The sequence below is a fragment of the Mustela erminea genome, chromosome 13 (assembly GCF_009829155.1).
Source record: "Mustela erminea isolate mMusErm1 chromosome 13, mMusErm1.Pri, whole genome shotgun sequence".
In the NCBI taxonomy this organism is placed as follows: domain Eukaryota; kingdom Metazoa; phylum Chordata; class Mammalia; order Carnivora; family Mustelidae; genus Mustela; species Mustela erminea.
The window spans coordinates 39,610,722-39,638,001 of NC_045626.1; the positions used below are offsets into that span (position 1 = coordinate 39,610,722).

At 40.3% G+C, this 27,280-nt stretch overlaps 1 protein-coding gene across 1 annotated transcript; it reads right to left on the reverse strand.

Moving 5' to 3' along the window:
- Positions 1–2,966: 2,966 nt before the first annotated feature.
- Positions 2,967–27,280, reverse strand: MEP1B (meprin A subunit beta). The gene is made up of 17 exons (XM_032310873.1): positions 27,115–27,280; positions 25,109–25,198; positions 23,349–23,367; positions 22,435–22,485; positions 22,305–22,348; positions 20,525–20,603; positions 16,647–16,764; positions 15,759–15,937; positions 14,950–15,168; positions 14,183–14,335; positions 12,649–12,864; positions 9,578–10,021; positions 7,913–8,092; positions 6,692–6,722; positions 6,452–6,550; positions 5,656–5,860; positions 2,967–3,071 (listed from the first exon to the last, which is right to left on the reverse strand). Exons 2-17 carry the CDS (start codon positions 25,169–25,171, stop codon positions 3,057–3,059), a joined length of 2,115 nt encoding a protein of 704 aa, XP_032166764.1. The 5' UTR covers positions 25,172–25,198; positions 27,115–27,280; the 3' UTR covers positions 2,967–3,056.

Below are 27,280 nucleotides of genomic sequence, written 5' to 3' on the forward strand. Positions count from 1 at the left end.
GTTACTATCCATCTGTGCAAACCCATAGACTATACCACACCAACAGTGAATCCTAATGGAAAGTATTGACAACAATGAATTTACCACTCTGCTGATGCTGACAGTGGGAGAGGCTGTGGGTGTGTTGGGGGGAAGGGGCATATGGGAACTCTGTACTTTCTGCTCAGTTTTGCTGTGAATCTAAAAGTACTCTAAAGAAATAACCTATTTAAAAAAAAAAGATACTAAAATACAAAAAGGTGGTAGATACGCAGAGAAACTGGATTACTCATATGCTGCCGCCGGAAATGTAAGAGGACAGCCCCTCTGCAAATCACTTTGGCAGTGTCTTAAAAAACTAAACATGCAATTACCATATGACCCAGCAATTGCTATTCTGGGCGTGTATCCCACAGAAATGAAGACTTATGTGTCTGTAAAACCTGTCCATGAATGTTTACAGCAGCTTTATTTGTAATAGCCCCAAGCTGGAAACAACCCAAATATCCTTCAACAATGAATGGTTACACTGTGGTGAATGCATACCAGGAACAGTACTAGGCAATAAGATGAACAAACTAGTGTATATACAATCTGGAGGACTCTAAGAGAATTATGCTGAGTTTAAATTAAAAAAAAAAAAAGCTATGCCCAAAGGTTCTATAGTGCGTGATTCTGTTCTTGTGACATTTTTTTTAAATGACAAAATGAGGGGCACCTGGGTGGCTCAGTGGGTTAAAGCCTCTGCCTTCAGCTCAGGTCATGATCCCGGGGTCCTGGAATCGAGCCCCGCATCGGGCTCTCTGCTCAGTGGGGAGCCTGCTTCCCTTCCTCTCTCTCTGCCTGCCTCTGCCTACTTGTGATCTCTGTCTGTCAAATAAATAAATAAAATCTTTTTTAAGATAAATAAATAAACAAATAAATGACAAAATGACAGAGATGGAGAACAGATTAATGGTCACCGGGCATTAAGCAGCAGGTGTGAACAATAGGCAAATGGACTGGTTATTTGAAGGCAACTTGAGGGATCCTTGTGGTAATGAAAATGTTCTGTATTTTGGTTGTAACGCCGTAGATAATCTGGCTGTGACATTGTACCATAGCATTGCGAGATGTTCCCATTGATAGAAACTTCGAGAAGGGTACAGGGATCTCTCTCTGTTGTTTTTATCTTTTTTCTTTTTTAATAACTACATGTGAATTGATAATTATCTTAAAATAAAATTTGAATTAAAAAATTGACTGAAGTGAGCCTATCACTACAAGGAAGACAGTATTTGTTGCCAATGATAAGATTTAAGCTTTCAAGCAAAAATTCAAATTTTAGAAAATTTGCTTTTGCCACCATGAATATCAACTTCCCAAGACTTAAAGACTTTTTTTTATAAGATCAGTAGTGACATTAACTAATGTCATATTTTGATACAGTATAATAAATGTGCTACAGGCTGTAAGCGAACCAGGAAGGCATTTTCTAAATGATCAATACACAATATTACAAAATCATGCATAGATGAAAGATTCATTCTGATCCTAGACAGAATACAAAAGTTTGTTGATACTGTCTTAGATTCCAGTTGCAGCTAAACTTTAAACAAAGTATTCAAAAAGACTACCCAAAATTACCTGAAAAGCTATTTAAATACACCTCCTGTTTCCAATTACATACCTATGTGAGGCTAGATTTGCTTTGTATCCTTCAATGAAAATAACGTATCACAACAGACCGAATGCAGACACATATGGGAGAATTCAACTGTTTTCTTTTTCTTTTTTTTTTTTTTTAAAGATTTTACTTATTTATTTGACGGAGAGAGATGACAAGCAGGCAGAGAGGCAGGCAGAGAGAGAGGAGGAAGCAGGCTCCCTGCTGAGCAGAGAGCCTGATGCGGGGCTCGATCCCAGGACCCTGAGATCATGACCTGAGCCAAAGGCAGCGGCTTAACCCACTGAGCCACCCAGGGCCCTCAACTGTTTTCTATTAAGCCAGACGGTAGGGATTTGCAAAAATGTATAAAACAAATCTAAATTTTCTTGTTTTGAAAAACAGTTATTTTTCTTAAAAATATTATTTATGCTAACATGTAAACATTGGGCTTATTATTTATTAATGATTAAGAAATACATAGCTTTATATTTTCCTGGTTTGAATTTCTAATAACATAAGTACTGATAAATGTGATATTCACAAGCAAAAGCGCTTTGGGTCCCTTGACCACTTTTAAGAATGTGGAGGCTCCTGAGACAGAGCTTGGGGAAGCACTGTTCTGGGAGTTAAAAGTTTTCTAGTTGATTGCAGTCGCATGTTCAAACAAATTCCAAACCCAGCTCATGTTCTGAAGAGTCTGTGTATGAAAACAAGAGAGTAGCCAGCTTTGGCCAGAGGGGCACCTGTTTCCAGAGAGAGAGGGAGCTGTCCTACTACCCCTCCTTACACTGGCATGGGACCACACGCAAATGCTGAGACAGCATATAGATCATTTCCACTGGGTATTTCCAGTGGGTGCCTAAGTGATCACTTGTGAGGCCACTGCCCTTGGCCCCCAAGGGAAGGATCAGTAATTTGGAAAGCTATCCCTAATTACTGTGCTACTTTTTATAGATGATATTATACTTCTCCAGGAGCCTGAATTGCTTCCCTTCTTTTAAAAGCAAAAACACAGGGGCACCTGGGTGGCTCAGTGGGTTAAATCCTCTGACTTCATCTCAGGTCATGATCTCAGGGTCCTGAGATCGAGCCCCGCATGGGGCTCTCTGCTCAGCAAGGAGTCTGCTTCCTCCTCTCTCTCTGCCTACTTGTGATCTCTGTCAAATAAATAAATAAATAAAAATCTTTAAAAAAAATAATAAAATAAAAGCAAAAACACACACACACAAATAAATAAATAAAATAAAAACAAAAACACAAACATTTCAGCAATTAGACTTTCACCAAAAAGTGATTTATAGTATACCCAGCTCTTTACAGAGAAGATCCATTTATAGAAGAACAAGGAAGCTGGAATAGACTCTAGGTGAAATCCATGATGAAGAATCCTTTTTAATTTCATTTGCTGGCCATGTTATTGAGTTGATCTTCAAAATGCATGTTGCTAAAAGGGGAAAGAACAATTGATGATTTAATTTCTAAATTTAAAGACTGTCATTTCAATGAATCACAGTGAAGCAGTCTCTTTTTTAAATGAGGTGCCATCAACAGGCTTCTGGCATCCCTGCCTGCTGCGGGGCTGCCCCAGCCGGGTCTCCACGAAGATGCCCTGGCCTGTCTGGCTGGCCTAATTCAGATGCTACACCATTACAACGAGCACAACACTGCAGCCTCAGAAAGAAAGGCGTTCTGATTTTTTTTTTTTAAGATTTTTATTTATTTATTTGACAGAGATCACAAGTAGGCAGAGAGGCAGGCAGAGAGAGAGGAAGGGAAACAGGCTCCCCGCTGAGCAGAGAGCCCGATGCGGGACTCGATTCCAGGACCCTGGGATCGTGACCTGAGCCGAAGGCAGAGGCTTAACCCACTGAGTCACCCAGGCGCCCCAGGTGTTCTGATTTAAGACCTAAAGTAGATCTGGAGATTCTGCTTTCTGTGAATTGACTGTAGAAATGTTTAGACTGGAGGAAATGTAAGTTGATTTCTTGCTTTTGGGAATATGGCAGTTAGAGGTGTGTGTGCTCGCGTGTTTGCGTGCACGCGTGCATGTGTGTGTGTGTGTGTGTGTGTGTGTTGTGTTACTTAAAGGCCCTACCTTGTCCCTGATACTCTAATAATTCTTCTCTTTCTTGATTTAACTTCCTTCTTTCTCTCTCTTCTCTTTATCATTTTCTTTAACTCCTTCCAATATTGGCTTCACAAGTCAGCCCTTTTAATAGCATGTATATTTTCCAATTTCCAGAAGAATAACCTGGCAGTTCTGTCTATTTACTAATGTGTCCTCTCTTCCTTAACCACTACTCCAACCCTCACGTGCACCCCTCTTGGCCCAGGGCACCATGCTTGCAGGTATGACTTTTATCAGGTTGGCCTACCAGATCATTGCCCAGTCTGTCCTTTTTACTTTGAGTCATAAAGTAAACCAGAAATACTTGTTTGTTTGAAACAAACACAATAAAACACCTATATACATTTTAAGTACTTTTCTAATAAGCTTGAGAAGTAACTGAGCCGTGCTTTGTGATTAGTTGCAAATACTTCCTGTTGTTGAAGAAATGCAACAGCAGTGCCTGCAAATAAAACTATTTGCTTTCTGCTCACTATCATTGTCCATCTTCTGACTAACTTCACAAACAAATTTAGTGCCTCAATACCACTTTTTCCACTTCAAAAAATTAGAATTGTAAAATATAGTATGTCTTGAATTGCCATTTTTCTTCAAAAAATATGTACTTGATTTAGTTAATTGCAGTATTTCTAGTTTTCGAGATACCCTCATTGGGCACATTTTTTTCTTTAGTTTTGCGAGTAGTTTTCAGAGACTCTATTTTGAATGAAATGGACCTGGAAGAATTTTATAGCTTCACTTTTAAACAATTTTCAGATTTGACACCATTTTCCTTGGGCTCTTTCGTGTGTGAGACGAGGAGTCTATGTGCCCTATTCCTGCATGTGTAGTGGGTGCTGGGGTGCACTGCTTAGTTCTACCCTTCAAAATAAAGGCTTTCTTGCTGGACATACCCTTGCCACAAGGGGCCTTCCCTCACCAAATTGTCCACTCCCTCCCAGGGGGCAACCGCAATCCAATGACTATGATGCTGGGAGTACATTGGCTTTGTCTGAGTTCCGGAGAGTATCCCAGCTCTGTAGTAGGGCCAAGGCCTCAGGTGCAACGCCGTCCCCGTGTTCCGTGTACTCTCACCCTCTGCCCTGTCCATCTTCCCATATTCCGTTACTCTGTGCTCCCAGGAGCACTCTCTCTGGGGAAGCCAGTCTCAAACAAGGTAGTTTCAAGAATCTATTGTCATTTTAGAGACCTTCTGAGACAAGACTTTAAACCCTCTACTTGAAAGTCTTGCCTTAGAGTTAGTTACTGCACATGAGCTGGATGGATTGGAACCTTTGTTAATGGAAAAGCCTTCCTACAATCCTGAGCTGCCCCACCCCCAAAAGACCTTGAGAGCAAAAACTCTTATAGTTCACCTGTCCCCTCTATCAGGAAGGTTGGGGTTAGAGGCAAAATAGCTTTTGCCCTTCAGAAGGGTCACAGACGCTCATCCTAGAAAAAGCATACAACCATACACAATTTTGGATATAATTCCAGGAGGATATGAACTCCTTCCCAAAAGCCCTCATGGACTCCAATTTAAGAACTGTTGACCTGGGTGCCTGGGTGCCTCAGTGCTTAAAGCCTCTGCCTTTGGCTCAGGTCACTGTCTCAGGGTCCTGGGATCGAGCACCACATCAGGCTGTCTGCTCAGCGGGGAGCTTGCTTCCCCCCCTCTCTCTCTGCCTGCCTCTCTGCCTACTTCTGATCTCTGTCAGATATATAAACAAATAAAATCTTTAAAAAAAAAAAAAAAAGAACTGTTGACCTACATGAAGGTAACAGGAACTCATGGTTTCAAAGCTGTTATCCAGCATAGAAAATAAAGAGGTTCTTTTTTAAGCATATAAGAAAGTCCTAATTCCTCTTCATATGATTTCATCAATAGGATTTGAATTGCCAAATATGAGACTCGACTTACATTTTCCAGAGATAAATCTGCTGTATTTGAACTTGTCCTTCTTCGATATTTCTTCCTCATGCAATAGACAGTGACAAGAGTGACTATCAGCATCAGGGCAAACATAGCAACAGTGGAAGACGCAGCAATGACAATGGTGTCCCGGGTGGAGCCTCTCTTCTCACACCTCTTCCCCAGGTACCACCAGTCTTCCCCTGACAGACACCTGCACATTGGAATGTGAGCAGAGTTATGAGTTGATATTTCAGTCAACATTCAGGTCACTGATATACAGAACTCAACTAGATGGGAATGGTTAGACCAGCTCCAGGAGACCAAGCAAGGTCAGTGGAAAAGAAATGGGATTACTGCTCAAAACAGTGGCCCTAAGGTGGGAAAGGAAGGTGATGTAGATAATGGAGAAAATTAAGTTCTCATGTGTCAGTCTCTCCACATCCCCGCTGTAGCCCTTGGCCAAGCTCATCCCAGAATGACAGAGGACGATTTCCATCTAGAAAACAAAGACAGTCCCACTTCACCACACCAGACTGTTGTGAGGACTTCATAAGACATATATCTCATGAGGACTTTTTCAAGCAATTACAACATAATGTACTATTTCTTCATAAATAATTTTACCATTCTTCTGGCTACCCAAAGTCCCAAATGGAGAGCAAAAAATAAATATCCCATGAACAGCTTTGAGATGAGAACCAACGGACCATTCGTGTATGAGATAAGTGTTTGACACTACAATACGGAAAGAATAAAATTTCTAACAAGAGAACAGGGAGATCTCGCCCAAGTGACCCCTTACCTGCACTCGGCTTTCCCATTCTGGACAATGCAGATGCCATCATTCTCGCATTTGAAGTTCATGCAAAGATCATTGATGACAGAGGTCGGGCTTGGCAGGCTTGGCGGGGTTGGTGGGCTTGGCCGGCTTGATGGGCTTGACGAGCTTGACGGGCTTGGCGGGCTAGATGGGCTTGGCGGGCTTGACGGGCTTGACGGGCTTGGCGGGCTTGATTGGTTTGGCGGGCTTGGTGAGCTTGGCTGAACTTGTGTAGAATTAAGGTGGGAAATGTCTAAGGAGGGCAGAGGGAGCGTATGGATGGAAATCAGTTTGACTTTAGCATTTGGTCTTTAAGTTTCAAAATAGATGCTTAGATTTCACAGGCAGTAAAATAATTAATAAGTCAAAATCTAAATGCAAATAGAAGCTGGGCCAGCCCATGGGGCTGTCACCTGAACTCCACGCTTGCCTGGGCCTGGGCTTGCCTGAGCTACAGGGGGCCCAACCCTTTAGAACCCACCCTCGAGGGACAGCAGTGCAAGGCGGTTGATGGATTTGCCCAAGGTCACAGGTCTCTTGCTGGAGGGAGCAGGCCAGGGGATATTCGACACAAGCCACCAGGTCCCCCCAAACAACCAGGGCTCTGTTCTTTGCAGTGAATCTTCTGCCTCTCCTCCAAACAGGGTTGAACTGAATTGATGAACATGGGACTTCTTCCCTGGTACAGAAGATGATCTTTCCCTCAACACAGTTATTCTTGAGTAACTTTTTCCAAGAAGTGTCATCTAGATTTCCTCTAATTGACATTGACATAAAAATTTCATGAGTTTTAATTGCACCACTTTTCATCACAAACAAGATGCTGATTTATTGAGATGGAAGTGGGTCTTTCATAGTAAATGAGTTATAATGGTGCCACATAAAACATGGAAACTACCAGTATTCCTGGAAAATGTATTTATCAGCTGCAATGGGTAATAAATTTTAAAAGGCAATAGATTAATACTACTACTGACAAAATATATGTGTGTGTGCTTATATAGGACACATAAAAATATACATGCGTGCTTGTGTGCTCACATATACATATATGTGTCTATATATGTATATGTATTCAAAAAACACAATAAAGACAATTCATTTCCAGTTAATTTCATGTGCTTGTCTGATTTTCCTACTTCTAGAACCCTAGAGTGTAATTTTATGGTATGATAGCTATACTTTCACTTGTTTCTAAAGATTACTGGAGTAAATTTTCCATGGCTCCGTGTGGTGGTAATTAAGTTATTTATTCTGGAATGGTCACCATTTTCATTTAAGTTATTTTCATATTGTTATTGATTCATACCAAAAAAAAAAAAAAAAAAGTCCCGCTAATGCCCATTTGCCCCATACCTAAAAGTGGAACCCAGAAGAACACAGTAAATAATGGCCACGACAACAACAAAAATATCTTATATACAACTATTTTTACTGACATACCTTCCACTGTCAGTAGGATATAAACATCATCTCCTTTTATAAAATCTCTACTTTTCAGCCTGTTGTGGGTTATAAAGGCGCTGGTTCCATAGCCTGGACCTCTTCTAAACTGAGTTCCATTAGGGAAAAAAGCCACTGCTCCCACTTTGGAAGGCCTGTCCCAAAAATAGTTTCCATTATCTGAAAAAGCAATTTGTATTAATGGATTGTGTTTAGCTTCATCATAGCTTTTGGTGGTAGGAAAGAACAGGCAATGTGAAACACAATTAGGATAGAGCTCAAAATAATTAAATGATGCTATTGACCTGTGATGTATTCCCTGGCAAGTCACTGAAGCTTGTTCATTTATACTGTCCTAAAGAAAATGAGATTGCCTGGCAGGGGAGACCACATTCTGGAATTTGTGTGGAGACATACCAAACATTTCCTAGGTAGGATATCACATACATAATCACTGGCCAGTGTAGAATCTCCCCTGCCCATTAAAATCATTCCTTAGTGACCTTGAGTCATACATAGTCCTTTTAACTAAGTTAAATCAATATGTTTCTGAGACTTTTTTTTTTCTAAAGTAATCTCTACAACATGGGGATCGAACTTACAACCACAAGATCAAGATTCACATGCTCTATCGACTGAGCCAGCCAGGTGCCTGAGAGAGTTTTTAATACTAACATAAAACAGTTCATGTCATTAGCTGAATTCTTCACCTACCAGAGCAAAGCCCTTCAGGAAAAGAAGACAAAAGCACTGCTTCTGGGGAAAGGTGATGACCCACCCAACTTTGTGCCATTTTCAATGTCATTCAGGGAAATATGTTTGGGGGAAAAAAGTGAAGAAATTCTGAGCATCAAGTCCCTACAATCCTGTTTTTGAATATTTTTTTTTCGATCAGATTCTCTTTTCCTGTGTCACTTAGGTCCATTTTTTTTCATATATAGAATTCGAATTTGGCAATAATATTCACCTTGCCATAATTTCATTTTCTATTAGGTTCCCAGAGGACAAAGGATTGCTAAAATTAGAAATGTGATCATTTTGGGGGGAGGAGCTGTTCGTTTTTGAGACTGGGAATATAGGGAATGATGTCACCATTGGCGAGTCCTCCAGAACTTTTTAATAAGAAGTTATAATCTCTTCTCAGAACCTTCCCAACACTCCAGAGCACCTACTCAACATCTTCCTTCTCATCAGGAACCATCCCCTTCTGTAAGAGCTGAATTGTGCTTGACAGCCCTGGTGGCAAGGGGATGGTTATTATTACTGCCTCAGTGTTATGGCTGAGAACACTAGGGCTTCAAAAGACTATTTGCTCAGTATTGCATAGCTAATGAGAAGCAAACCTTGGATTTGAACCCAGGCATACCAGACTCTAAAACCAACACTGCTTGAACAACTGGGAATTCAGGTATGGTCTATTGCCAGGAATAATGTCAGTGTCTTCTCTAATTTTCAGAGACATTCTCAACTCGCATTCCTGACAGTGTCCTGCCTAGGGGACTCTGCTCACAATTGCTGAAGCCCTTCTCCTCAATATCTTCTGTTCCTAAAATTTGGGGTTCAATACTCCCTATGTACCTGACCATGCAGTCTCTCATTCCCAAATCATCTGTCCCTCCTAGAGCAGTGATCATGTATTAGCAATAAAGAAAATGAGTCACAAACCAGTGGTCATAGATGGGTCTGTTGTTACACTCCGCTGATTGGACATACGCTGTCGAATGTCAGGATTTTGATCCAAGAGTGTCATCGTGGCTTGTTGCCAAGGACACGGCCATTGTAACTGATCATCATTGGCTCCAGAAATCAAGTGAAAATATATTCCTGCATTAGTTGAGTGGTTTAGATTCAAGTAAATCTGAAAGGCATAACCTTTAGAAGAATAAAATGGAGGGCTATAGAGAGTTCCACTTGAGTTGCCAATAAACTGTGTGAAATTCTTTATATGCCAGATATGATGAGGGCACTGTGTTTCCGAAAGATTGATGTCATCAAGAGACAAGCCACCCAATGATGCACCAGCGCCTCTGACCCCTCCAAACACCACTCTGAATTTGTTGGTCACTTTCAGTGTTACATGGTGAAGTTGCCAGCTCCCGAGGGGTATCTCTGCAAAAGAGACATTATTATTTCAAAGCAAAGGACTGAGAATCCGGTGCAAATCAACATTAGGCTTTTTAACCTTCATAGGACAAATGATCATCCTTGAGCTATTGACACATAGTGTGGGGTGTGATCTGCTCTCCTCTCCAGCTCAAGCCCATTCCCTTCCAGGGAGTTCTGTACTGTCCAGCTGCTCTCTGGAATATCTGGATGCTTATCTATTTGTTTCTCAGAGAGGTCACCCTTTCCCAGCAACGGGTGACCAAACAACCACATCTAACTTAGGAATATTCCATGCCCTATAAATGAGTTACCCCCCCCCCCCATTCCATGTTAGCTAAAGCCAATATCTGTGCTTATACCCAGGATTCCTATGAGACTCAGCCAAACCCTCATTTATAGTTGAATTGAAATACTTCCTTCACATGGAAAATTTTCAGTCAATGTTTTGGTAGTATTAAGCAGGAATCCACCAAACCTCAGAAGGCCCACATTCACCATTTACTCCTTAGACCATTTACTAGAGACTTAATGTTATAAATATGTTATCTAATACTTGATACCATCATCTTTCTCCCCATCCTACACTTGCCCCTTCACCATCATCCCCTCCCTTAGCTAGCAGCCCAAGCTATGCTGTCTGGTCTTACTTTCTTCTATCACATACCCAAATAAGAAGCAATATATTAAAAAAAAAAAAAAAAAAAGTTCAGGTAGAGAACAGGAATTCATGTCGAGCTAGTAGTTAGCACAATGACTTAAAACTTAAATATATCGGCACTTAATGTGAAACACAATTATGTGAGAATAAATTAGAAATATCCAAATTACAGAAAATACTAGTATCCGTGGGTAGACTCTAGAATGAACAAAACTCTTTCATGAAAGCGTCTGCTTCATTATGATCAGCACTCTCCATTTAAAATCTGGACTCCTGGGGCACCTGGGTGGCTCAGTGGATTAAAGGTTCTGCTTTCAGCTCGGGTCATGATCCCAGGGTCCTGGGATTTGAGCTCTGCAGGGAGCCTGCTTCTCACTCTCTCTCTCTGCCTGCTTCTCTGCCTACTTGTGATCTCTGTCTGTCAAATAAATCAATAAAATCTTAAAAATAAATAAATAAATAAATAAATAAATAAATGAAATCTGGACTCCTAAGGAAGCTTCTAAAATACCTTTTGTGCTACTGTTCATGGGAGGAAAATGGTATGACATATAACATAATGTAGATTGATTTTATAATAGGTTTTCACAATTCGTTCAAACCAAGTGGTCGATATGCGGAGCAGACAGTAACAGGCAGCAGGGAAATTTCTTAACCACCTGCTTTCCTAGCTGGTCAGTGTGACCCAACTCTTGGAGACCAGATTGGAATGGAGTGTTGCCCTCCCTCCACTCAGGAATTGCTCCAGAAGTTGCACTTAACCCAAATCGTTACAATTCTAATTCTACACTGGGATTTTTTTTTTTTTAAGCGAGAATTAGAGGAAGGGTCTTTTTTCCAGTTTGATGGCACATTTGATAATATGTAAGCTGGGAATTGAAATCTCCAAAGCCGCAGTTCTGTGGACAAAACCCATCTGAGATAACAAGAGAGGTCCCTGACCATGTTCAGGGATAGGTCCAGCCCTGCCTGAGGCCAGTTCCTCCTTCATCCATCCCACAGTCTCTTTACGTTGAACCAGTAACTTCCCATTTTGCCTAAACTAGTTTTCCTTATGTTTATTTATTTTTTAATTAACGTATAATGCATATTTATTTCAGGGTACAGATCTGTGTACCCTGATAATTCACAGCACTCACCATAGCACATACCCTCCTCAATGTCCATCACCCAGCCACTCCATCCCTACCCTCCCAAGCCCCAGCAACCCTCTGTTTGTTTCCTGAGATTAAGAGTCTCTTACGGTTTGTGTCCCTCCCCTGTCCCATCTTGTTTCGTTTCCCCTCTCTCCCCGCCATGAACATCCTCCCTGCCTCTCAAATTCCTCATATCAGATTTCTCTGAAAGCATATGATAATTGTCTTTCTCTGACTGACTTATTTCGCTCAGTATAATACCCTCTAGTTCCATCCATGTCATTGCAAGTGGCAAGATTTTGGTTTTTGATGGCTGCATAGTATTCCATTGTATAAATATACACCACATCTCTTTATCCATTCATCTGTTGATGAACATCTAGGTTCTTTCCATAGTCCGGCTATTGTGGACATTGCTGCTATAAACATTTGGATCACTTACATTTGTATCTTTAGGGTAAATACCCGGTAATGAGATTGGGGGGTCATGGGGTAGCTCTATTTTCAACTTTTTGAGGTAACTCCATTTCTTGTATTTTTTTAAAGGATTTTTTTTATTTATTTGAGAGAGAGCAAGTGGAGGAAGGGCTAGAGAGAAAATCTCAGCAGACTCCCCACTGCGTGTGGAGCCTGATGCAGGGCTTGATCCCATGACCCTTGAGACCATGACCTGAGCCGAAAACCAAGAGCCAGATCCTCAACTGACTTATGCCACCCAGGCGCCCCTCCCTCATATTTTTATTACTTGCCAAGAACTGACTTCCTCAGGGCCACAGACTGAAAGAGTTAAGATGACCTCACTCTGAACCAAGACAATAAGAACGTTGACATCGTACCTTTTATTTCTTTCACAAGCGTCAAAGTACCAGTCACATGGTCGGCAGAATACTCCCTGGTGTAGATATTCAGCTGGTCATTTTCACTTCCGCTGTTGTATAAATAAAACTGCAAGCACTGAAATCCTCTTTTAGGGTAGAGTATTCGACTTTCCAGCATGGCCGTGGCCCCCACGCTTACAGAGCTACTGTTGAAATGCATGAAGAAACCAGAACCTGTTCAGAAAACAAAAGCAGAATTGACAAAGCAGATACGAGATACAGGCATGCATGTCTTGCAGGCTCACAAGTTCTACTAAGTACCCACTGTGTGCAGAGCACTGTGCTGGGCATTTAAATACGGGTCCATGAGTCGGCAGTGATAAAAGAGAACTTAGTCCATGTTTTCCTTCCTATAGCTTTCAAAATCAGAAAAAAGCATCACCCTCTTGGTCTTGTCTCTGTCTCTCTCTCATCTTCTCCCTCCCTCCTCTCCTTCCTCCTTCCTTCTGGCCTATGGAGGACCACTATCCACTATCCAAATTTGCACTTATAACAAAAGGGTATTTTTATTGACATGTATTTGACACAGAGCATTGTGTAAATCTAACATGTACAACATGCTAATTCGATACATTTATATACTGTAATATGATTGTCGCTGTAGCAATAATTAGTAACTTCTCAACATGTCACATAATTGTCATTTCTTTTTTTTTTTTTTTTGTGGTTGGAATAATTAAGTTCTCGTCTCTCAATAAGTTTAGTGATTAGAATACAGTATTGCTATCTATATTCCCTGCACGGTACATTAGATCTCCAGGGTTTTCCTACTACTCATTGTAAGTCTGTACCCTTAACATCTGCCCTCCAGCCCCCCCAACCCCTCCAAAAAAGGAAAGTAAAAGGAAAAGCACTCATTACTGTTAGGGACCCCAACTACTGCCTAGACCAGCTGAGCTCTCATGCAATGACCCTGAGTCCTAAAGTCTAGTCTTAACATCTTTGTTGCCAGGAATGAGCAAATAAATAAAAATGAACTGTAGCCAAATAAATGATTGTTTCATTTAAAACAAAATTATGATGGAAAAGTATACTCATCTGAATAAAATCAAATTATACTTTGTCTCTTCATTTTCAGGATTTTTATAATAGGAGCGTGTAATCACAACCAGCTGAAATTCTGAAACTGATTAATTCACAGCCCTGTGCTGTTCACTGGGAAGTCTTGTATCTCGTGAGCTTTGAGAAAAAAACCGAGCTATGCTGGAGATAAGAGCCCTTCCAGGAGGTACAGTCCCTTCCTGCTGTGGGCACAGACAGAGAAAGGCCTCCCAGAGCCCAGCTCTGACTCACCGGAAGAAGAGAAAAGTCAGGAGGAAAGGCAAAGAAATGAACCATGTCCTTACGGGCACTGGACTCTTTTTAGTAGCAACCGCATGGGTTATCGCTAACAATTCTGGTAGAAATCAGAGATAAAATCCCAGTCCTTCATAGCAAAGGAAAATGCTGGGCCCACCAAATGTGAAATCCAGAAGTATCTCCCTCGTGTTACCTTTGCACTGGCCCATGCTGGAGTGATCGCTCTCTGGCCCCCTGGGAACCTGGGACACCCATTGCCAGTCAGCATTATCGTCCGAACTTTGAATCATACCACACACATTTTCCAGTTCAAAATTGCATGAGTCCATAAAGCTCAGGGAAGTGGCTACAGAAGCAAAACGACAATTATTGACACTCCTCCAACTTGATAATCCAAGTGATAAAAACAGAGTTTGTCACAGAAGTCCTGGGAATGCCAAGATGGCATTAAATACCAGGATGAGACTTCACTCATTCTGGGGGTGGAAGACCTCTTGACAGCTCCAAAACCAAGGAACTGATCAATGCTGTTTATCTGAATACTGTCTGCCCCAAGACATTTTTCTTTAACTATCGAATGTATGGGAACCTCAGTCTACATTCCTCTAATTATTCGGATTATTCAACTGCAGCGCGGATTATTTGATCCCGTCTGTATGACGTCTGCTCATTAAAAAATCGACACGGGGCACGTTACTATAGGACCCAATTTCTGTTTAGATCTGAAGGCCAGAACTTCTGAGAAGAAAAATGAGGCTTCCAAGCTGTGAATTTGGGATTTAGGTGACTTGGTTGTTTTTTTTTTTCTTTTTTAAATATCAAACTTAAACTATAAACCACCAAACAACTATCAAACCATCATTTCAGGAAAGCCAGCGATGCTCCCCCAAATGGCGCAGCGCGTCATCTTCCCTACATGCAGAGAAACACGGAAGGCATTTCAAAGAACCTGCCACATACTGCAGTTATAAAGCTGATTTAACTTCAAGAGATCAGAGTCACTGAAATCCATTCGTTGGCCGATCACATCCATGAAGTCTGAGATCCTTGTGACAATTGTTGGCTCTGTACCATTTTGGAAAGCAGTCTTGCTGTAGTGCATTACCGAGGTATAATCATAGGGAACATTCAAAGAGTCTGATATTTGGTCGTCGTAGGTGTTAAAATTGTGCTCTTTGCCTAAATGATAAATTTGAAAAGATCTTTAATTACTTTGACGCCCACAACATTTAGCTTACCTTCTACTAAGTTTCTGTTACTGCCCAACGTTGGACGTTAGCATTTAGCGTAAGACTCGAAGAACTGCTAATAGAAAGGTAGAATCTCAAAGGTGGGGTGGAGACAGAGTCAGTGGCAGGTGCTGATGGGAGGATGGGGGCACCCGACATAGATAGAGATGGAGGTTAGAGACTTTGAGAGGTGTGGTGGGGAGGCACCTGGGTATGATAGCCTAGACAGAAGACATCAGAAGGAACTGACATAGTCGGTAATTTCCTGGTTACTGGAACATGTGTGCAAGTAATACAGTAGGCAAGTACAATTAGAGAATATACCTAGCTGCTTAGCATCACACTAATGGGCAATGGATTGCAACTTGAAATGGGATCATTTCATGGACATAGTGAGGTGGATCTGATCTCCAAAGCTTACAGAAGTCAAACATCAAGACATCAGTTTTTCCATTGTTAACAGTTGGCAGGAGACAGCACATGCTTGGAAATTCAGTTTTTAACAGGAAAAAAAAATACAAGAAAACAAAAGAAATGTACCTGACTGAATTCTGTCCCACATTATCCTGACATAGTCATCCCGGTCAGAACGAGACTGCTCGTGCCAGAATCCCAGCGCATGGAGGAACTCGTGTTGGACCGTGGCGATTCTGTCGCAGTTGGCCCCGATGGAGAGTTGTTGCTTCCCCATGTGCCTGTTTCCCACTGAAGACCAGCAGCTTACAGGAGAGTTCATGGGGCAGGGAGAAAGGGTGTTCTCATGATGTATCAGGCCAGAATCCCCGGTACTCAGGGCACTCAGTTACCCACCTAGATCCTCCATTCATATATCAGGGCACTGCATTTCTCTCCTAATCCTGCCGACCTATGAGAAACCTTACAGACCAGATGACGTTCGGAGATCTGGCTCTGACACTATTACAGAGGAGCAAGTCAACCCCCAATCAACCTACTAGTCCTGATCTTGAGCTAGAAATTTCTAACTTTTTCCAGTGTCCTTGGTATATGGAAGACCGCTAATCAGGTTTTATAGGGGTAGCAACCACATGGAGTTTCTGAGCTTCGGACAAGAGACACTGTCCGTTTAACTCAAGTAGGAAGGGTAGTTAGGTGTGTGCACACATACACACAGGCACCCACACACGTGTTTTACTGGAGAGGGAAAGAAGGAGGGTATAAGCTACAAACGGCTGATGTTCCCTGACTTGTGGGATGCAATCCCAGCCTCCCTGTCTTAATATAGTTGCATGTATGAAAATACCATTTTTATAGCTAAAGACCCTAAATTCAGTCTGTCTTTTACTCTCCAGCAAACAGCTAAGGAAGCCCCCCTACCCACCTCAAGAGCAGGGCCTAGGGTAATTGCTGCGATGGGTCACAGCTGCAACGTTCTCACTTGACCCCTAGAAGACAAGCGCTCCACCTTACCCGCTGCCCTTGAACACTGATATATAGTTAGCTTCTCCAGCCCAGGGCTTGAAGTCAATGCATGTTTTTAGGCGATAGCGTTCAAATGCATTAAGGATAACTCCCTTTGCGTTCATTTCTGATGGAAGAAAACCAACAAAAAAATACACATATTAAAACTATTCACCATTAAACGATTCACCATGGAAACAGGGTGTGCAATATATTATATATCATGAGATTCATGATATATGAATGTGTAGTGTTTTATTTTACCAAATTTTGAATTCTATACAAATTAAGTATGTATCATATGCAAGTATTTTATTATTCTTCAGCTCCCTGATTTTGCCCCATTTTTATTTCTCTGGAACCTTTAGAGAGTACATTTCAGAACAACAAAAAGGACATCTCCTTATCTCAAAGAATAGATACTTTGGATCACAGGCAGCCAAAATGACCACTCACTGTCACAGGTTTCATCAGAGAAAACTATAGTATGTATTTAAAGCCCCACTGCAGATTAATTTGACGATCTTGAGATGGGAGAGTCCATGAAAATGCTGAAATTGTATGTGAAGTATCTGTATCTGTATTTATATCATCTCATCTATGTCTGTTCTGTATCTATATCATCTATATCAACTACCATCTCTATCAGTCTGTATCTACATCAGTGAGTATGTTTCCTGGGGAGACTGTTCATGAACTTCTCAAGTGTGTTCACAGCCCAAATTAGGGTTAAGAACTATTGCTTCGGGGGTGCCTGGGTGGCTCAGGTCATGATCTCAGGGTCCCAGAATCAAGCCCCACATCAGGCCCCTGAGCAGGGACCCTGCTTCTCCCTCTCCCTCTGCTCCTCTCTCTCTCTCTGTCAAATAAATAAAATATTTAAAGGGAAAAAAGAACCATTGTTTCAGAATGAAGAGGAATACTAACTGGTTGGATAGATAGAGAACTCAAAAAAGTCAGAGGCATGAAAGCAACAAAGACATTCAGGAAAAGAAGCTCAAGGGTTACCCTTTTCACGGGAGCTGCATCTAGCAGCAGGTAATACCTGAAGTGTAAGCAAAAAAACTAGAGCAGAATTTTATATGTTGATAATTCAATATGGTTAATATATTTCTGGAAAGCCAGAAATCACACCCAGTGAACCCTTCATACCTATTTACTAACCCTTCATAGGTATTTTCTCTTGCTACCTGTAAAAGGGGCCTTGCTTAGTGATTTCCTTGGAGTCATTTGGACTTGGTCTAAATTTCAGAAATGTGAGGAAATACTCTTCTCACTTGGAGCACAGAGAGCAAGTTCAGGGCCACAATATTAAACAGAGGTAAAGGACTTCCTAAGTAAAAAATAATCAAAATCATAGTATTAAAAAAACCTATAAAAATTTGAAGATTAATTATATTATAAAACTAATGCAAAATGATGCTATAATATTAAGTTAAAAAAAAAAAAGCAGATCAAAAATTTTAAACAGACACACCAGCTGGCTCAGTTGGTAGAGAATGCAACTCTTCATCTTGGGATTGTGAGTTCAGCCCCACACTGGGTGTAGAGCTTACTTTAAAACAAACAAATAAATAAATAATAAAACAAAACAACTTAAAAAAATTTAAAACACTATAGCTATACCTATGTAAAAATGAACACAGTTTGGATGGTAAGATTTGGACTGAATTTTTTTACCTAACATGTTTGATTTTTATATGTGCATCAATTTATTTTTTAATCTTTTCTTGGCTTTTTCTATCTACTCTTGGTTTTTCGTCTATGTTTCTGGCAAGTCCTACCTTCTCAATAACTTCTATTAGATCTTCCATCTATATCAATTCTAGAAAGTTGTCCTCCTGAGCTGAATTCTAATCTTGGCCATCTTTCCCCTCAATACCACCTTATTGGGCCATTCAGTAAGATCCAGTTATCTAAGGAGCACCTGTTATATGCAGGGCATTGTGCAAGGTGCTCATCCATGCCCATGGCTTCAACCATCTCTCACAGCCTAATAACACTCAGATGCTCTCTATCTTTAATGACCAGGCCATACACCAATTTATATGATCTCCCCACCACAGTGGCCCTGATACATCTCAAACCCTACATGCCAAATGCTAATTTCCACCACACTTCTCTATTCCACCCTCTTCAAGACTTATTTCCCATCTTCATAAAGGCACCATCCCCCAACTGCCTAAGACTGAATCCTGGGCACCAGGAACTCTTTATCTAGACGCACCTTCTTCTTGACCTCTTGCAATCAATCATCAAATCTAAAAATTGCTTCCTAAATCTCCTTAGACTTGTCCATTCTTGTCTATCCTCACTGAGGGAGTCTTGGTTCAGAAACTCTCAGTCTTTCCCTGAGTTTCTTCTATAATATCCTCATTGGTCTCCTTACTGTCTTTTTGCCCCACTTATGCTATATCTTATACATGGAAACTAGCATGATAACAACCTCACATCCAGGTTAAAACTGTTGGAGGCTCCACATCACCATCATTAGGCACACCAAGTTCTTTAACAAGGGAAACAATCCCCAATTCCAATCTACATTCCAGTTAAGGGTCTTCTCCTTTCCTCATGCCTTTGAGCACCCTTCCCCTGCCACTAGCTTGAATGATCACTTTCTGCAAATTGCAAAGAGGCACCTCATCTGGGCAGATGCTCCAAGTGTTGACTTGGCAGGTAGATAAGTAGCACTTTATGCAAAGTTTGAAATGTTGGTTGATAGACAAAATGCAAACTTGATTTCAGTACCACTTTACCCCCTCCCAGGCACCAATGTATTACATACAACTTGCATAATTTTCATTGCAACTCAGCTGCACAGTGTCAACTGCTTCCTGATGTATATGCCTTTATATCTAGGTTGAGTTCAATGCCCCTCCAAAGTGCTCCCTAGCTTTTGAACATATCACTAAGCAAAATGTTTATTCCATTTTATTATAATTAAATTCTGGCATATCTGAATCTCCACTGAAATGTATAAACCTTAGGGAAAGTTTTCCAAAAAAGCAGTTCCCAAAGCGATTCTGGTAACTGGCACCATAAATAAAATAAGGACCATGTTTAGAGTTCTTCATTATAATTACATTTCTTCTATAGAAAAGTTTTCTTTCATTTTGGATTGGATTCTTCTGACTTTTTAGTATTGAAATACTCTTTATTTTTTGAAAAGATGATAAAGATAATGGGTTCTTGTAGCTGTGTAAGTTCCTGACTTGGCAAAATAAAATGTTGGTAAAACAATGCCAAGTCCTAAAGTTTTGTATGTTTGTTTGATGTTTTTAACTCATGTAAAATATGAACATATGAGAAACCACTGTTTTCAAATAAAGTCTAGCTCCCTGATCTTTATGTCCCCAGAACCCAATACAGAGTATGCTCTCCATAAATGTTGGTTACATTAATCCCTTTCTTGGTCAGAATTCAGCAATTATTTCAGACAAAATCATTTAGGGTCTTTTCATTGTTCATTTTGTGTAAATTTTTATAAGAAAATGTTCATGGCCCCATAAAGCAACAAACAAACACTTCAAGACCATATGAGCGTACCCTTAAAAATACTGTGATTATAGGGCTGCTGGGTGGCTCAGTCATTTGGGCATCTGCCTTCAGCTCAGGTCATGATCCCAGGGTCCTGGGATCAAGCCCCACAACTCTCTCTCCTTCAGTCTGCCAATCTCCCTGCTTGTGCTCTCTCTCTCTCTCTCAAATGAATGGATAAAATCAGAAAGAAAGAAAGAAAGAAAGAAAGAAAGAAAGAAAGAAAGAAAGAAAGAAAGAAAGGAAGAAAGAAAGAAAGGAGAAAGGGAGGAAGAGAGAGAGAAAAATACTGTGACTATATTCTGTCAGGAACATATATCAGTTACACATACTCCAAGGTATATACTAACCCAAGCTATCTTCTAGAACATATGGAATAGTATGAGGCCATCTGTATTCTTCTCCAATGATGGAATTTCTATCTTGTGCCTGTCAAAAATAAATGTGAAGGGTTAATTCATTGAATCAGGCAAAAACTTAGGAAACAAAAAATAGTTCATCTATAAATAAATGAAATTTAAAATGTAAGAAAATAAGTTTAAAATGTAAGAAAACAAAATAATTTCATAGTAGTGAATGGTTGGTCTGATTCTGAGGTGGGAATAACACTTGTTTTATTCTAATCTGTTTTGAGGACAGTAGCCTCATGAATTAGGAAAGAAAAGAGAATAGATAAGAGAGAAGGGGAAGAGATGTAAGGACAGAGAGGAGTTAAATTACACAGGTCTTGAAGGCTGTGGGTAAATTTCGATATTATTCCAAATGCAGTAGGAAGCTGTTGAAGAGTTTTGTTGTGTGTGTGTGTGTGGTTTTTTTTTTTTCTAAGATTTTATCTATTTATTTGAGATAAATAGAGAAAGCAGGAGCAGGGGAGCAGAGGGAGAGGGAGAAGCAGTCTCCCCGCTGAGCAGGGAGCTCAATGTGGGACACGATCCCACTGAGCAGGGAGCTTAATGTGGGACACGATCCCAGGGTCCTGGGATCGTGACCTAAGCCAAAAACAAATGCTTAATCGACTGAGCCACCCTACTGAAGAGGTTCAAGACAGGAAGTGAAATGGTGTTACTGCCTGTTTAAAAGATCACTTTGTTGTGGGCGGGGCGTAGGAGGTGGGGACAGGGACAGGGTGGACAAGATTATAGGGGAGCAATATTTGAAATAGACAGATTAGGAGAAAAGTGGTTGATTCAGAGCATGTGTGGCAGACAGAAATGACAAAACTTGCTAATGTATCAAATGCTGGGGTGAAGCAAAGGTGACTCCTGGAGTTTTTACTTATTTGGGGGAGTAGGTTGATGCCTTTGCTAAAAGGGAAAATCTGGAAGGAGCAATTTGCATGAAAAATCTGAGTTCACATTAGGACACCTTACATTTGAGGCACCTCATAGGCACGGAAATGGAACTGGCAAATTGGAATTGACAAATTGGCAGCTGGATAGACCAGTCTGGAGTGCAATGGAAGGAATGGATGGGAGCCACACGCTGGAGTCATCAGCATAAAGATGACATGTCAAGCTCTGGCACAAGGTGAGCTCAAGAAGGAGTGCAGATAGAAGAGCCCAGGACCAACCATTGGATACTACAGCTCTGCTTCTTCAGTTGAAGTTCCCCGTGGGGGTTTGATTTAAACTGTCTGTAAGGTACCTATGTTCATCTGTGTGCCATGCACTCTTCATGCATAGATGTGTTTACCTGGCAACACTGTCGTTAGCTGTCAAGATAGAAATCACAAAATCTATCTTTTATGATAAAAACCTTATTCACTGATGACCTTTACAAACTCAGGTTAACTTTGTTTCAACTAGATTAAATCAGTGAGGTTCTATTTAAAAATGAAAACATCATATTGTTCCAATAATGAAAGCCCATCAGAGCAATAAGACCAAGGCACACATGGTGAGGGATGGTGGCATTGACAACACAGAAATCTGAGAAATGGCTGATGAAGGCACCATTATGGGAGTCCCTCAGAATATAACGTTTTCATTGAATACATCTGTCACTATGACGATGCACCCTTAGAGATAGCTGGGCTTAACAAAGTCCATGCTGTCTAATCATTCTCAGATACTCTGTATTTTGGTTTGCAGTAATTAACAAAAGATTCTTCCTTGCTATGTTTCAACTTACCCCATCAAGTCTAATGTCTCCCTCAAAAAGATCCAGTCCCAAATCTAAGAGGGAAGATTAAAAATTCATGTTAGCAAACTGGATTCAAACTCTCCACTTCATAAAAATGTAAAAAAAAAAATCTACAAACCTTCATTGATATCAAATATATCTTGATCGAGTCCACCATCTACATCTTTAACTAAAGGAACAAAAAAAACCCCACATTGAATATTATGCTTATGAAAAAAACAATCTTCATCAATTATCAAATTAAAAGTAAGTTTCTTTTCCCTCAGAATTTACTAGGTTCTGATTCAATGTACATTGACTGATTGATTTACTGAGAACAGGTTCTGATTCACTATACATTGATTGATTGATTAACTGAGAATCTTCCATGAGCAAGGCTTGGGGCTATAGGGCTTGTGCATATGTGCTCTTGTCCTATCCATGTCCCTTGAATTCCAGATCTCCAGGAGTAAGAAATTGGTCACTCTATATAATATTAAACTTAATTTTAAAGACTAGACTAGATGATTAGATTAAATAGGAAGCAAATGTTTAAATTAAGTCAAACCAGTCCAATCTGCCCAATATATCCCTTGCTAGTAATAAACCTTGGAACTCTCAAGCAGAATTCCTAATTTAAATTTGAATTACTCTTTTAAATTACAAAGGAGTGGATAATAAAGCCAAATCTCTAAGTGTACAATAAAACAGGATGGCCATCAGGTCTTTCTGAGTTTATACAAAATAGCAAAAGTAATAATAGCAAGCATTGATGGTATGCCTTGTGTCAGTCACAGTGTTTGCACTTTCCTATATCACCATTTATTTTCTGCTGAGTATGTGGAATCTTGGAACAGGAACAATAAAACATTTCTCAATAAATCAAAAGAAGTCAGTGTTTGATTAAAGTTCAAAGCAATTATAAAATTATGCATATGCAATTATGCATTGTGCTTCTCATTAAATGTGTCTTGAGTTTTCTGTTCTGTTGTTCTATTATCCGTATAACTTTCTTTTACTATGACTTAGAGCGAAAACTCAAAATAGACTCACCAAAGTTGTCTTGAGTTGGCTGAGAAACAAACACATAAAAAAAGGCATTATTATGACACCCATGACATAAATTACCTTCTTCCAATTTATATCTAGCAATTTGTGGAGGTTTTTTTCATTAATATTATGGATTTCTTTCTGGCTTATATCCAAGATAGTTAATTTGGAGTGTAAAATAACTTTTTGAGGAAAGGGTCATCTTATTTCATATAAAAAAATGAAACTGCCTGTGATATTAATTTGAAGGTGAAAGAGAAAAGAAACTCACTTCACAGATTGAAAAGAAGACAGAACATAAGACTCTGTCCCTCAGATAAGCTTTCACCTTAAACATGATTCTCTAGAGGTTTCATGGAGCATGTTTGAAAAACTTAATAATTTATCCCCATCATTGAAATATTTTTTTGTACTCTTTTTTTAAATTTATTTTTTATTTATTTTCAGCGTAACAGTATTCATTATTTTTGCACCACACCCAGTGTTCCATGCAATCCGTGCCCTCTATAATACCCACCACCTGGTACCCTAACCTCCCATCCCCCGCCGCTTCAAACCCCTCAGATTGTTTTTCAGAGTCCATCATTGAAATATTATTGTAATTTATAACAATACCTTCTAAAGAAATCTTATGGAAGACTTCATTAATCATGTTTTACTTTCACATTTTTCCCAAGACTCTGCTTTCAAAGACAATACCAAATGTTTAAGGAAAAAAATCAGTGGCTATACTTTGCAATTAAAAAAAAAAAAACTTAAAAAAAACTTCTGAAAATAAGTTCTACAAGTGACCACATGAAAACCCAGAATACATGCTTAGTAGAAGAACTTACGTAAACCTGAAAAATGTCTTAGTGGAGTCTAGTGAAAAAGTTCATGGCACTGGCAGGAAGTAGGTTTGGGTTATATTCCGGGTTCTGCCAACTCAGAGCAAGTCAGTTCACCCTCCCGAAACTCAGACTCTCTATAAAACAGGTTAATATGGCTTACATATTCTAACACCAGAATCCTATGGACTGTTTCGCAAGCAGTGGGAATGAACTGACTGGTTAGTTTACCCTTCTTTTTGATATTAAGAAGGGCCTTATTTGTCTCACATGTTAGTCACACATAGGCACACTCACAGAGAAACACCAATACACCTACTTGAAAAGTGTGCATAAGTGAAATTTTAATGTGTCTTAAATGGTATCTCTTGTTCTCGATGCTGTAGATGCCATTTACAGAATATCAACTCAATATAATCACTTATTTGTAAATCACAACTAAAGCTTTTCCCCTAGGCATTTGAAACTTCATTTAAAACCCTGAGTTGGTCTGTACAAACTACCTGTCACTGTAGCAAGATGGGTTGAAACTGACAAAGAAACAGAAGAGAAACCCCATGCTACAAAACCAAGTGTTTGCTTTGCCGGTGACATTCGTCATTCACTCCGAGTCTCACGTCACCATAATAACAGCAATATGCATTTCACTCAGCAGTAAAAACAGAATGGCTGTCACATTTCACATTTTCCACATTATCAAAAGAAAATTTGTTACGTAAAAATGAAACTGAAATAAATGTGTAACTTTATGTCAATATTTCTGATTCTTTCTCTCTTGGGGGGAGCTTCTCACTCCCTATGACCCTGCTTGCTCCTGCTGGCCCCAGAGAAACACTCATTTCATTACGGTTTTGAAATTCTTAAAAAACAAGAAATGAACAAGCAGGCCATTGGCCCCCAATTTTTCTAATCGCTTTCCAAACATCATTTCCTTACCAAGCCAGGAACCATGAGCAGAACAGCAGAGAGCAGAAAGCAAGGCAGGTACCATGAATCCATGTTATCACCTCCAGTCAAAGCCGCAAACTGGGAAAGTCATAATATCAGTTACTTTTTAAAAGGCAAACATCATAACTTCTAGCCTTTGATCTCAATGATCCATCTTGCAGGTCAGCTCACCGTGGTAGGAGTACCTACAATCAAAGTGTTAAAGTCCAGTATCCTGAATACAGCCCTGAGAGGAATTGGTTGGCCTTTTTTTATTTTCAGGTCAACATTCAGTATCCAAGTACTTGGCGGACACCTGATATTGAAGTAAGTTCTCTAATATATACAGACTTGCCCCCAGGATTATTAACGGCCACTCAGGCAAAAGAAAATACCAGATTAATTTTTAATCTCAATCTTTCAAATAGTAACATTTTTTAAAAATATTTCATTTATTTATTTGAGAGCGAGAAACAGACACAAGCAAGCAGGGAGGGGTGGGTGGCAAGGGCAGATGGAGAGGGAGAAGCAGGCTCGATCCCAAGGTCTTGATCCCAGGATTCAGATCACAACCTGAGCCACGCAGTTGCTCCTCAAACAGTAACGTTTGTGAAGCTCCTCCTGTTCATCAAACCCTGTGCTACTTCCATATACACAGTCGTGACCATGGCTCTTTATCATTCATTCATTTAATCAAAAATTCATTGAGTTACAAAATCCACTTATGTGCTAGAAATCCAACCTATTTGATAATTAGCTACAAAGTAGCAAAACAGCATGCCTCGCTCCTGAAAATTCCCAACAAGCAAATTCAAGGGGTTGGGTAAAAGGCTAGGAATGGCGGTCACCTGTTTCCTGATAAACAAATGTTCCCAACCTATCCCTTGATTCTTTCTCTTTTTCCTTTTTTTCTTTGGATAACTTCTCTTTAAAGACAACTTACTCTCCATGTTCCCATGATGCCCCTCCCAACTTAAGGGCGATGCAGTATTATGGTTTTGGGTCACCAGTTTTTCCCTCAGCATTTCCTTCCCCACCCTGGACTGGTCCTCGCCCTACTCTGTGCTAATAGAAAGGCTATGGAGAGATGTGCGGTATAGACCAAGGACTTGAAAGGATGCTCTTTGTGAATCCAAGCAAGTCATTCCCCCCTCCGGGGGTAGAACAAGTGTTCAAAGGGAAAGTTAAAAATGGTAGGTAGGATCAATTCCTCACTCGCTCCCTGGGATCCCGCAGATAGTTCTCTGGAATCCAAATCAAATGTTCCTGGCTAGAGCTACCAGGAGACAAGAACAAAGAACTCTACAAGGAAAGCAAGAACTCCACAAAGGAAAGCATGCCTTCTGAGAAGGAGAATAACTCCTTTGAGACAAGAGTAGCATGGAAGTATCAGAGAAGCCACCAGGTTTAAAAGGCCATGTGGATAAGAATAAGACTGTCTCCGTAGTGGGCTGCATAGAAGGACAACCATGCACTGGACAGACCGATGGATGTTTCAGAGGAAGTCTGTGAGGACAGGTGCCATCAGGACCGGATGGCGGCCTTGGCCTACTTAGCTTAGGCACAAACCCAAGGTTAAAAGATAGGAATCCTCAGTGGGCTGCAACTAAATTTCTCCCATGTATATGGATGGGGATTCAAACTAATAATTACAGTTACAGAAAAATAATGAGATTTATTATATACATCTGCTTTTGTGAGCTGTGTGTCACGGAGACATCTGACCGCAAGCTATGTGTTGGAGTAGATAGCTTATATTTGAAGTTAGGGAATTGAAAATAGGGAGGTAGGAAGCAGTCATCCCCAGGACTGCTGTAATCTGTCTTGAACTCTCCTAGTACAGCATAAGGACAGCCTCACAAGGACTCTCATGGACAGGCACAGGGGTGTGGCTGCAATCCAACTCCAGAAATGTGTTTTGACTATAATTAATGATGTCTTTTATATTTCATTCTTTCTGAAATTTTCAATAAAGCTCTTTAATGCAGAATCTACATGTGGTACGTTTAACATACCTCCAACTCCCCTCACTAGTATCCCAGGAAACTGTGTCTGCCTCTGGTTTTTTGTCCTCTTCAGGTCTTCATTTCTCTCAGGGAGTATCATGAACGGTGCTTGAGATTCTGGCCTCATGGATTGCTCTGGAACCATCAGGAAAGTACATTTCTCTCAGGAAATCGA